The 11333-nt window shown below is 34.1% G+C and overlaps 1 protein-coding gene across 3 annotated transcripts in view; it reads right to left on the bottom strand.

Annotated features, from left to right (window-relative positions):
• LOC106461087 (tyrosine-protein kinase JAK2-like) overlaps positions 1-11333 on the bottom strand; it is a 195096-nt gene that overhangs the window by 148147 nt on the left and 35616 nt on the right. For all 3 annotated transcript variants that reach the window (XM_013920877.2, XM_022387962.1, XM_022387963.1), the window contains one exon: positions 5104-5403. In XM_013920877.2, coding sequence (XP_013776331.1) covers positions 5104-5403 — 300 coding nt within the window. The remainder of the gene's footprint in view (positions 1-5103; positions 5404-11333) is intronic.

The raw sequence follows: 11333 nt of genomic DNA, 5'->3' as shown, positions 1-11333 counted from the left end.
CTTATTATAAATTACTACTACAAAAGTCAACTAGACATAACAGTGATAATGGTCAGTGTATCTTTGAATGGTTGTAATACTGGGAAACCCGTTAGTGACACTTTGTCGAGAAAACGTGATAACAATCTGAATGAGGTGCTTATATACAGTACAAGAATACAGGGTGCATTCACATAGGTGGAGTGTCAGGAGATAAATATAACCAAGGGCAATTAAGTGTGGTATAAAAGAATGAAGCAAGCAAGAAAAAATCAGACCAATGCTTAGACAGGCAAAGGAAAAAACCCTAGCATTCAAGTAATAATTATAAGTGGGACCGGAGGTATGTATGTTTGGAATTTCCATCAACTTTTATCAATATAAGAATTAATTTTTTTTTACTTTAGTCTGCTTCTATGTAGTTTTGGTATAAACATAAGGTCCAGAAAACCACAAAATTGTTTGATTTTAGTTGCTTTTGTTGTTCACTGGTAAACAGTATCCATTTTGCTGTGAAATGTTGTTACAACTTCACACTTAGTATTGAAAGAGGTCATTAATGGCAATGGCTTATGCTGGCTAAATGTATCGCATCTAAAAGTTACAGTCTTTGTCTGTTGTTTGAGAGCAACCAATCAGGTGGTAATGTATATCACTTCTGGGTAAAATTGAGGTTATCTTTTAGCATGAAACATTAGTTTCAGGCACAAAATATCTATATCTAGTCGTACTTGGTTCAAGAACAGAGATGATCAAGAGAAAGACTACTTGTGAGGTAATAACAGTTGTTTGATGGACTAATCTAGTATGGGGATAACTGTCCAATGTCCACACAAGAGCACACACTGCGTTTTGATTTTGGTTTGCATCTAATAGAGAAGTGGTTTCACATTAACATTAATTTTCCTGTCTGGTTATTTCTTAGCTGAGAAGTATAGAAAGTGATGCCGGTGATGAGCTCTGCCAATCAGAGTCACTTTTATGGCAGGAGAGACAGTGAACACCCACAGATAAAGACTATGAACCATGGGGCAGTGATGAGCTTTTCCAAGCTGAGAGGTATCCTGCAATGACGATCACAACTCATGATAAATCCTGGAGTCACACTGTGCTGTATGATGAATTACCACAAGCAACTTGTTTTGCTGCCACCTTAGACCAGAGACCAATTACTTGTCTGAGTGTCAGAGTCCCTGATTACATCTACCATCCTGTACCTGCAACATCAGCAGCATCTCAGCCAGTCATTAGTCATGGATCTGAAAGGGAGAGCTTTCATCCACACCATAGGCTAGCCTCAGAAGCATGCCATCTAATGTCTGATTTTGAGTATGGATGGTCCACCCCTGGATGCCATAGAATACCTTGATGAGTAGCAACAGGAGGACTGGAATAACACTGTATACAAGTTGCACCACCGATTCAACCCTGTACGAAATGAAGCAAATACATAGGGCCAAGTTTAAAGCTTGAAAGAGGACTGGAACTGAGAGTCTGGCCACTAACACGGACAACGTGTTCCAATTGTGTGTTAAAGAACACCCTGCAACAGCATCAGCATATCATGAAGAGATAAACTTGGACCAGTTCATCAAGGGATTTTATGGAAAAGACGAGGCAACATCTGGGTGTAAGGGATAGCTTCACCTTGACAGAGGAAGTTTCTATCATGACCCAACATGAAATTATAACTTTGGGTCAGTCATTAGACAGAAACTTTTAGTGGCTACATCTCAGACAGACTGACCTACCCTGGTTTCTCTATCATGTAAATCCAAAGATATTACAAGGGTTAATCAGCTACCCACACATTCCAGCACTGAGATGCAACCACACAGATTTCCAGTAAACAGGAAGGACTAACCAGGTCTGCCAATGGAGTACAGTCAGGGAGAAACCAAACATCTGCTTTGCTTGTGGACTGATGATGCATCAGCAGATGAACTTTGCTGAGTAGCAAATATGGAAGGGCTAACAACATCAGCTGATGGCTCAGCAGATGCCAGCCAACCAACACTGCCCATATTTTGCCAAGTAGTAAAGTGGGAAAGGTTATCAGTACCATCTGACAACTAATCAAGCTCTAGAACAACCAACGGCAAATGCTAGATGCTGTAGCAAAAACTTTAGAAAACTAATGAAGCCTAAGTTAAGTATAGTCACTTCTGTACAAGAGGGTTTAGTGGTCAAGCTAGCACTGTCACAGCTGGGTGGAGCTTAATAAGAACCTGTGAGGTTACAAGGGTGAGATGTTGAGTTTCTGGTCTACAAAGGAGTAGTCCTATACTCTAGCAACCTAGTGATATATCAGCCCTACAAAGGTGAGTAAACAAAAGATAAATATGAGCAGGCTGAGAATAAAAGTAGGAGAAAAAAATCCCCAAAATAGGAGAAGAGATTCAAGGGATAGGAACATTAGAAAAATAAAATAATTCCAACCACAATCCACAGAGAAGAAGTCTTAAGTTCAGGGAGAATGTGGCAAATGAGAGTAAGCACGAAGCAGAGACAGAAGGAATCTGCAATAATGCAACAATCAAGTGGGGGTGGATGAGAGGAAAAATATCTTATTAGTTGAGATGCCTGTAAGAAGCTCACTCAAGAACCAGCAGAAACAACTGGAGTAAAAGAACAAATGTTACATACCTGAATTATTAGAGCAGCAAAAGACAAAGGTGGATGTTACCTAATCCTCATCAGAAATAGAAGAACCAGAAGCATAAGCAAATTGTAGAAAGAGCCAGCCAAAGACAAGGCTACCTCAGCAGAAGTTACAAAAGCAGGAGGCAAAAAACCTTGGTTCCAAAATAAAGTATGTTGACTAGAAAAAACTAGGTGATGTACAATTATGGTAATATTGCTCACTATCAAAATAACTCCAGTTGCTATGCTGCCATTAAAAAAAAACAAGATAACTCCTGTGGAGAAAACGCTGACTTCAGGAGGTTTCAGAAACATGGATATAAAAACAGTATTCAATAAGATCCATGAAACCAAATTCGTGAATGTAATAATTTTTTTTTTAAGTAGGTCTTATACGTCTGTTGTATTTAGGCCTTGGTTATTTTTGCACTGATGAAATATTGGATCAATGACAACAGGGAATATACCTATCAAAGACACCATATCACAAACTCTAACACATGCCAAAACCTTGACATCTTAGTAAAAAAAAGAAATTAAATTAATATGTGAAAAATAATAATTTGTATCAGAAGCTCGAACTGAAACCAATGTCAAATACCTGTACTTTTCTTTCTTTAAGGTAAAAAAAAATGAAGGTACGAAAGATATCAAATTATCAAATGATAAGTAAAATTTGAAAATAATAGCATAAATATTATCTAATTCCACAAGCCTGTGATGGTTTTATTGTCTTGAAATTTTTACATATTCTACGGTAATTCTTGTATGCTCAATCCAAAAATGATATCCATTTTTCTCTATCACGTACAGGTTTTTCACAAACCGTCATATGTACTTTTAAATAAGTGAATGATTTTCATTGAAATCGGGTCACATTTTGTTATGCTTAAAATGTTGACAACCACTGGCTATAGATTTATCTAGACCAATCGTGACATAAGAGTCTCATTGATCATTCTAGAACCCACAAGAACACTAAAAGATGTTCTCCTTCACAATGGTAACATATATGCATCTGTTCTTATTGTTCATTCAGTTATTGTTCAATCTCAAACTTCTTAATAAGGTCAAATACAAAGAACATGGTTGGCTACTTTTTGGAGATTTAAAAGTCCTTTGTATATTGTTAGGTCCACAACCCAGTTATACAAAGTTCCATGTTTTTTGTGTGAATGGGACAGCAGAGCATGAAATCAGCACTGAATAAAGAAGCAATGGACATGCAGAGTCAGCCTGATACCAGGATAAAAAAACATTGAATATGAAAGTTTCGTTGGCACAAAGAAAGTTCTATTACCTCCACTTCACATAAAACTGGGCTTGATGAAATAGTTTGTAAAGGCCCTAAAGAAATATGACAATTATTTCAAGTACCTATGTGGGAAATTCCCAGCTTTTTCAGAAATAAAACTTAAAGAAATTAGGAAATTGACTTCAAATGAACAGTTAGAAAGGACAATGAAAAAAGTTGAAAGATGTTATGGACAAATGTTCAGGAAACAATAAGGACCCAAATTATGAAACTATTGTCAATAATATGCTCGATAAATTCAAAGAGTTGGATTGTAATAATAGCTTGAAAGTTCATTTCTTACACTCACATATTGACTATTTCCCTGAAAATCTCGGTGTCATCAGTGAAGAAAAATGAGAAAAGTTTCATCAAGACATCAGGGAAATGGAGAGGAGGTATTAGGGAATATGTAACATCAGCATGATGGCTGATTACTGTTGGTCATTGAAACAAGATACTCCAGATGCAACACACAAAAAAAAAGAACACAACACATAGTTTTAAGACTAAAAGATGTAGATTTCACAATAAAAAAAAATTTGGTTAAATGAGGATGCATATTTGTTTGACATCAATGTTTTTTTCTTTTTCTTCAGTTTGTTTGTATTTTTGTTGACATACATAACAATAAAAAATGTTTGTTTTGGTAAATGAAATAATAATTCGATCTAAGTAAGAATTTTTTTGTTTTGTTTTCCAATTTGTTAAAAATCCTTAAGTGTTAGAAAAAAATGAATATTATTTTTGAAACTGTGTACCTGAATTATAGAAAATCCATTATTAAAACCAAAACAACTTTTATGATCTATTGTGCACAAAAAGCATGCTGTCACCATCCCATTGGTGAAGAGGTATAGTCTAATAACAATTGCATCAGAGACTGGCAAAATATATATATTATATGTAGGGGTGAGAGTTTTGTTACAAATCTTGGTACATGCTCAAAAACAATTTGATAGTGATAGAAAGTATTAGCTATCTGTTCTGTTATATTGATTATGCTTAACAAGTATTTGTAAAATATAATAATCACTCATATACTGTACATTCTGTAACATCCATAACTTATCTGGACAAATACTACCAACTGTACCTAAGAACTACTAATTTCAATAAACATAATTATCTTTTGGAGTACCAAACCAAAATGTGAAAATTGACTCATAACTTTTCATCAAACTTACCTTTACAAAATCAACATTTTGTTTGCTGTTCTGCCAACACTGCAGCAAAGCTTTATGTACTGGTCTGCTTATCCAGAACTTGTTTTTCCTAAGGTCTTGTGGCAAAAACTCACAATAATTTATTTTCTTATCTTGAGGTTGCAGCTTTTGCACAAGCAGATCCCTTACCATGTCTGTAACAGCCAAACCAAGGGCTTTCTCAAAAAAATTTTTCTTCAGCACTTCTGGTATTTTCCCAGATAGAAAATCACTCCTCATCTGATGGAAGTAATAGTTGAAGGTATTTTCATCTGTGAACGTCTGGTAAAAACGAATATTTAGAGTTTATAGTGGCACTTAAAAGCAAAAATATTTGTACACAGCAGCAAAAAATGACAGAAGTAATAACATTTGTGTTGTATATTGTGTATAAATAATTCTTAAATGTTATTTTGCATTTACAAACAATTTTTACAACACTAATTAATATGAAATATATCACATTTTCAACTACATGCATCTTTCACTTTAACACACATTCACACAAATCTTAAGTGTACAACATATTTTACTCATCATCGAATTTGAAGCCAGTTAGTCTGTTAACTTATTCAATACTGTGAATATGCAGTTTGAATTTCCATGACAAAATAAAGATATAAAATCAGCGAGTATGCAGCATTTCTGTTAGATGTAGTTCATGTGTAAAGTTAGACTACTGGTGAACACCAGTTTATGCTAAACTGTAGAATGTAAAGATACAGTAAAATCTAAAGATCTAAGAGCAGAGTGATGCAAATCCAATTTTGATTTTCATTAATGGAAGACTCAGGTGCCCCAAGATGTGAAACACAGCAAACATTCATGTGTTATTACAAGTACTTGGACCTTAGAACATCTCCTGAGATAGTCTTCACACAATGTTTTCTACACTATGCTATCACAACAAGCTGGATGTTGTTTCTCTTTCCCTATTCAAACCCATGGCCAGAAAGAGCAGCAAGTGCCCTCAAATACATCAACAACAGGCAGAAAGACAAGTGTCAAATGTTAAGTTGCAGTCTATGATGCCAATATAAATCAATGGCCTTCCACTCTACTCACAAGAATTTGAAGATATAATTAGGAGTGTGTAAAAGTGCAGAGAAGAACGAGCGTAAAATGACGAATACACCCAACAGAACACTGAAGGTGAACATTTCATTGCAGCTTTGTTCATTGCTGATGTAGCTGTCTAAGGTTTTGGACACTCAATTAAAAGTTCTTGAAGTTTAGACAACAAATGAAAATCCAAGAAGTTGAAGCTGCTGTCAATGAATATTACCCAGATGCAGATTATGTTTCATTAAGCTATGGAATTAAAACCATGTTTTTTTTTTGTTTTTGTTTGGTTACCAGTTATTTGTCTGTATAAATCATTGTTACAGACTTAGTGAATCTGAAAAGTCTACTTTGAATCTAAGTTCTTAAGCCATACAACTGTAATCATATTGAGGGAATCTGAATAAATTTAGATCTCAGATAATTGGAAAATGACTACTGTGATGATTTAAACTTTTCTGGATGAGGATGCCCCCTTATCCCTCTATAGTGCTGATATTAATTGTCTACTTTAAAGCTTAATGAGAACCGTGAGTTTGACTGGTTTGGTTTTTGAATTTCGTGCAAAGCTACACGAAGGCTATCTGCACTAGCTGTCCCTAGTTTAGCAGTGAAAGACTGAAGGATAGGCAGCTAGTCATCATCATCCACTGCCAACTCTTGGGCTACTCTTTTACCAATAAATAGTGGGATTGACCATAACATTATAACACCCTCAGGGCTGAAAAAGCAAGCATGTTTGGTGGGACGGGGATTAAAACCCACGACTCTCAGATTGCGAGTCAAGCGTCCTAACAACCTGGCCATGCCGGGCCCCACTCATTTGACTTAACTGACAACATCATTACATAACTGAGACACTACTATGCCATGGTGGTATAGAGCTTGCTCTTGCAAACTTAAGTGTAGAGAATGAGCACCTGCAAGACAAAATGTCACTGTTCATCAGTGTGAACCTTTTCTTGATCAGACAAGTAAATCTAATGATTTTATTTTAGTTTGAGAGACTGGATGACTTCTACAACAAATCAAGCAAACCTTGTAAACAGAAATCACAAGTTAATAGCTGACACCACCAACACAGAAAGTGGTCAAGGCTTACAACACAGAGACTTTCTCTGCATTTGGAGATACTAAACAATCAGTGAATGTCAGAAAAACAACACATTTTAGAATAAGTTTTAGGATTATTCTGCATCAAACACAATACTTCATATAAGAATGTGATTCAGTAAAAACCTTTGCCAGTTATATTAATATGACCTGGTTTTAAAATATGGATACATTGAATAAGAAACCTTTCTAGAGCAAGGTTCTGAGCAACACAAATACTGTCTGCTGTTCTTTCAGCTGTTGCAAAATGCTCATCAAACCTTTCCCATTTCTAATGCTTTGAAGTTTTGAAACTAACACTTGAACTGAATTTGGTAAAAAAATTTTAAGAGGCCCAGGCATTCTGGGCCCCAATGTCAATGTTATATAAACGTTTGCAGGTGGATTCAATGCTTGGGTATTTCTAGCTGTGCTGTGGATGTTAACCCTTTATATTGTAAGTAGGTTATGTAACTCTCAAATTTCATTCCAAAAATAAAACTAGTAAATGAAATTTGAAAGGAACTTTCTTAAAGGCATATTGTTTCAGAAAAATAAAATAATTATATTATATTTTTTCTACTATTTCTACTAAAAGTTTGTTATTTATTGTAGTTAATTGCACCCATATTATGAGTAGTTCAAGTGCAAAGTGGTTTTCATGTTAAGTACAAAAACTACTTTTTTTTATTTAAAGTTCTTGAATTTCATTTACATAATCTCTAGAACCTCCTAAATGAATAGCAAAAGTATTTTTGAGATAAATATTTATATTTTCATTTTCTTTATCACATCACAAACTGCAGCTATTACCATCAACTCACAGTGCAATAAAATGTTTAAAATTATGAAATAGAAATACGTACACACCTTAAACTCTTCATTAAATAATCTTAAAATTTCTTCTTTTATTTATATTCCTAATTTTAGGTCTTTAGGTCTTAACCTACAGCTTATTTTTTTATGTTTATTTTCCGATCCTGTCCTCTACGGTTTACTAATTATTTTTTTTACACGTCAACGGGTGCCATTAGGGTATATAACAGTATCTTTGGCAGAGATACACAAGCCTTCAGCAAAATGTTTTTGCAATCATGTAGTAATTAAACCCTCACAAACTGGGGAGAAGTATGGTTTATATTAGAAAAATGATATACCTTTCAAATACAAAGTTTAAAACAAATAATATATAATTAACTAAAATATAAAAGTAAAACCTAAATACAAATTAAATTCCTATCTCACTAATAGGTACCTAGGTGAGAGACAATGCTAATGTATTAGCAAGAACAAAATCAGCAAACAATGCTTTGGCTATTTGGTGTACTTTGTAAAGAATACCACATACCAGTTTTAAAATAACAGTTGGGAGATTGTAGTTTAAAATGAGCCCTTCCTATTGGTTATAAACATGTCAATCAAATAAGTACATGTTGCTTGAAATAATTTGTTCAAGTAAAAAGGTGGGCAAGGCAATATCAAATGGTGAATAAATTTATTTTTTCTGATATCCAGTTGAACTGATGGAATTTGAACTAAGAACACATAAACAGTGCTATGCCAGTTGATTCAGTCTAGACATACATGTACAATATACATGAGCTATTATTCAAGTAATAGAGATAAAACTTTAAGATCTGTAATCACTCGAGCATCACATGACAACAAAACTGAAATGTAAGTATTTTTATTTAAAGATTTCTTTTGAAATAAATGAATTCAAACTTATATAACATATAACTTTGAATTATAATGTAAATGTTAATTTCATTAGAATACATTAACAGTAAAGATATTTAATTAAATTCTGAATGTAACTCAGTAAAACATCATGACTTGCATATAAAGGAGTTTAAAGAGTGCAGTCAAGGTGAAAGGGTTAAGGTACCACAAAAAGACTTCAATCAATTAGTTTTTAGGACATATGTCTAGCATATTACCTTTAATTATACAAAGTGCAAGATAATACATTTCACTTATCATAATTTGGATCACACATTTAATATATATGGAAACTCACTCAATAGCATGACTGAAGAGAATTATCTTGTATGAGACTGAAAAATGAGTCAAAGCAGATTTGTCTAAAGCTACTACCTACTGATGAACGGATATCAATGGCCATGAAAGATTATATTACCGTAAGAACCAGTTTCATTTCACAAGAGTGGGAACAGAGAAACAATGTGTTCAAAACACAAGCATTGACTAAATCTTACAAAAGAGAGAATCTAGCAGCTGTGTTAAACCAAAGGGTGTGACTGAATGGGAAATACTTGTCAATCCAACCAACAGTGATAGATAATGCCTCCAATATCCTTGTTACAGTTACTGCAGCTAAATGAGAGCCATCCATCTGGTGTTGTGCCCACACTTTGAACCTTGTAAACAAGAAATCTTTGAAAGCGACCACAGTCAGTCAGCTTCTTGGCGAAATGTGACAAACTCTCTATTTAAATTAATTTACAGGAATGCAGCTGTAACTCCACTTCATAATTGGACGATCAAACAACTTTCCTTACTAAATCACAAGCTGATATAGGATATGTGCATGTGTACTGGAAAGATTTTCTTAGAATTACATTTTAAAGACAATGTTTTTAACACTAGTTCACAGGAAATATATCACACATTTTCAACTACATGTAACTTTTACTTTAACATACATTCACAGGAAATTCTAGCCTGCTTGACTCCCCTCAGAACCAAAGCACTATACACAGAGCAGACACCTACTGTGTTAATCATCATACCCCTGCAACACATGTTTATCACTACACTGATGGTGGATGGTGATTCTGCTATATTCAGGGAGACAAAAAAGCCATTATTGACAGTCTTATGCCCAGATTTGTTAAAAGAGTTACTTCAAAAACTTGCATATACTTTCCCATTCACACAAAAAGTACCTCCAGCTTGGAGAAGTGCTGTCAGAAAAAGAGAAGCCACACATGAACAACATCACATCCTGACAGCCCAGAAAAAGTGTGCAACATATAAAGCAACCATCAGAACCCACCAGCCCCCCTGATGTCTTGCTCTCAATGCACCAGACATTTTCAGACCAGGATCGAGCTAATCAGTCACCTCAGAACACACAAAATCAATGAATGATGAAGAAGATGGTCCTCTTCAATCATGAAGGACGAACTAATATACCTATAAAAAAAATAGGAATTGATATTACATTCCAAGTATACCACTACATCTAAATTTTGAGTTAACAGATAAAAAGAGAAGTAAATGAACAAACTATTTCATCAGAAGACACATGACAAAACTTGACGATACACTAAATATTATTGCAGTGATACAATATCACTAAACATAAAATAGAAATTAACACTTTCAGCCCGGGCTCAGTCCCTTGGACCAACCTCGTAACCATCTTGTGCTTGTTACAGTTTTCATGCTATAACCTTTAAATTAGTAAGCAAATGTTAACAAAATTTGGCAGATTATCAGTAAATATTACAATGCTTTCATATGCAAAATATCAATTTTTTTTATCAAGTCTTAATGTTTGTAAAGCAATGTTTCTTTCATGCCTTTTTTTTTCCACATCTTGCCTATCTGTCATGCAAAGTCATTTTCATTTTAAGATTAAAAATGCTTTTATGCATCAGAAAATTTTCAAATTTCACATGCAAAATCTTTATGATGTCCAAGTAGTTTTCAAATGTTTAAGAAAAACTTTATATTTTATCTGTTATTTTCAGTAATAAATCTCTGTATGGGTTTGGTAAATTTGACCGATCTTCCAACCACCATACAAAATTAGGAAATAAACATAAATTATGCATCTTTCATTCTAGAATGAACACAAATTATAACACAAAAACATAAATGTTTAGATGAAATAGCTTAAATCTCACAACATCATACATTTATACATATTTATTATTTTTATTATATTGAAGTTACAACAACGAGGCTCACTTGCACTCATGTTACCGTATCAAATAACATAAAGGTGACCTTTGGTCTGTACAAAGTAACTTGTCTTGGCTGTGTTTTAGTTTACTAGTATTTTGTAAAATACAGTCACATTTCAATTA

Source organism: Limulus polyphemus, unplaced genomic scaffold (assembly GCF_000517525.1).
Source record: "Limulus polyphemus unplaced genomic scaffold, Limulus_polyphemus-2.1.2 Scaffold895, whole genome shotgun sequence".
NCBI classification, from domain to species: Eukaryota; Metazoa; Arthropoda; class Merostomata; order Xiphosura; family Limulidae; genus Limulus; species Limulus polyphemus.
The sequence above is the reverse complement of the archived record's forward strand: the minus strand, read 5'-3'. Positions and strand labels throughout refer to the sequence as shown.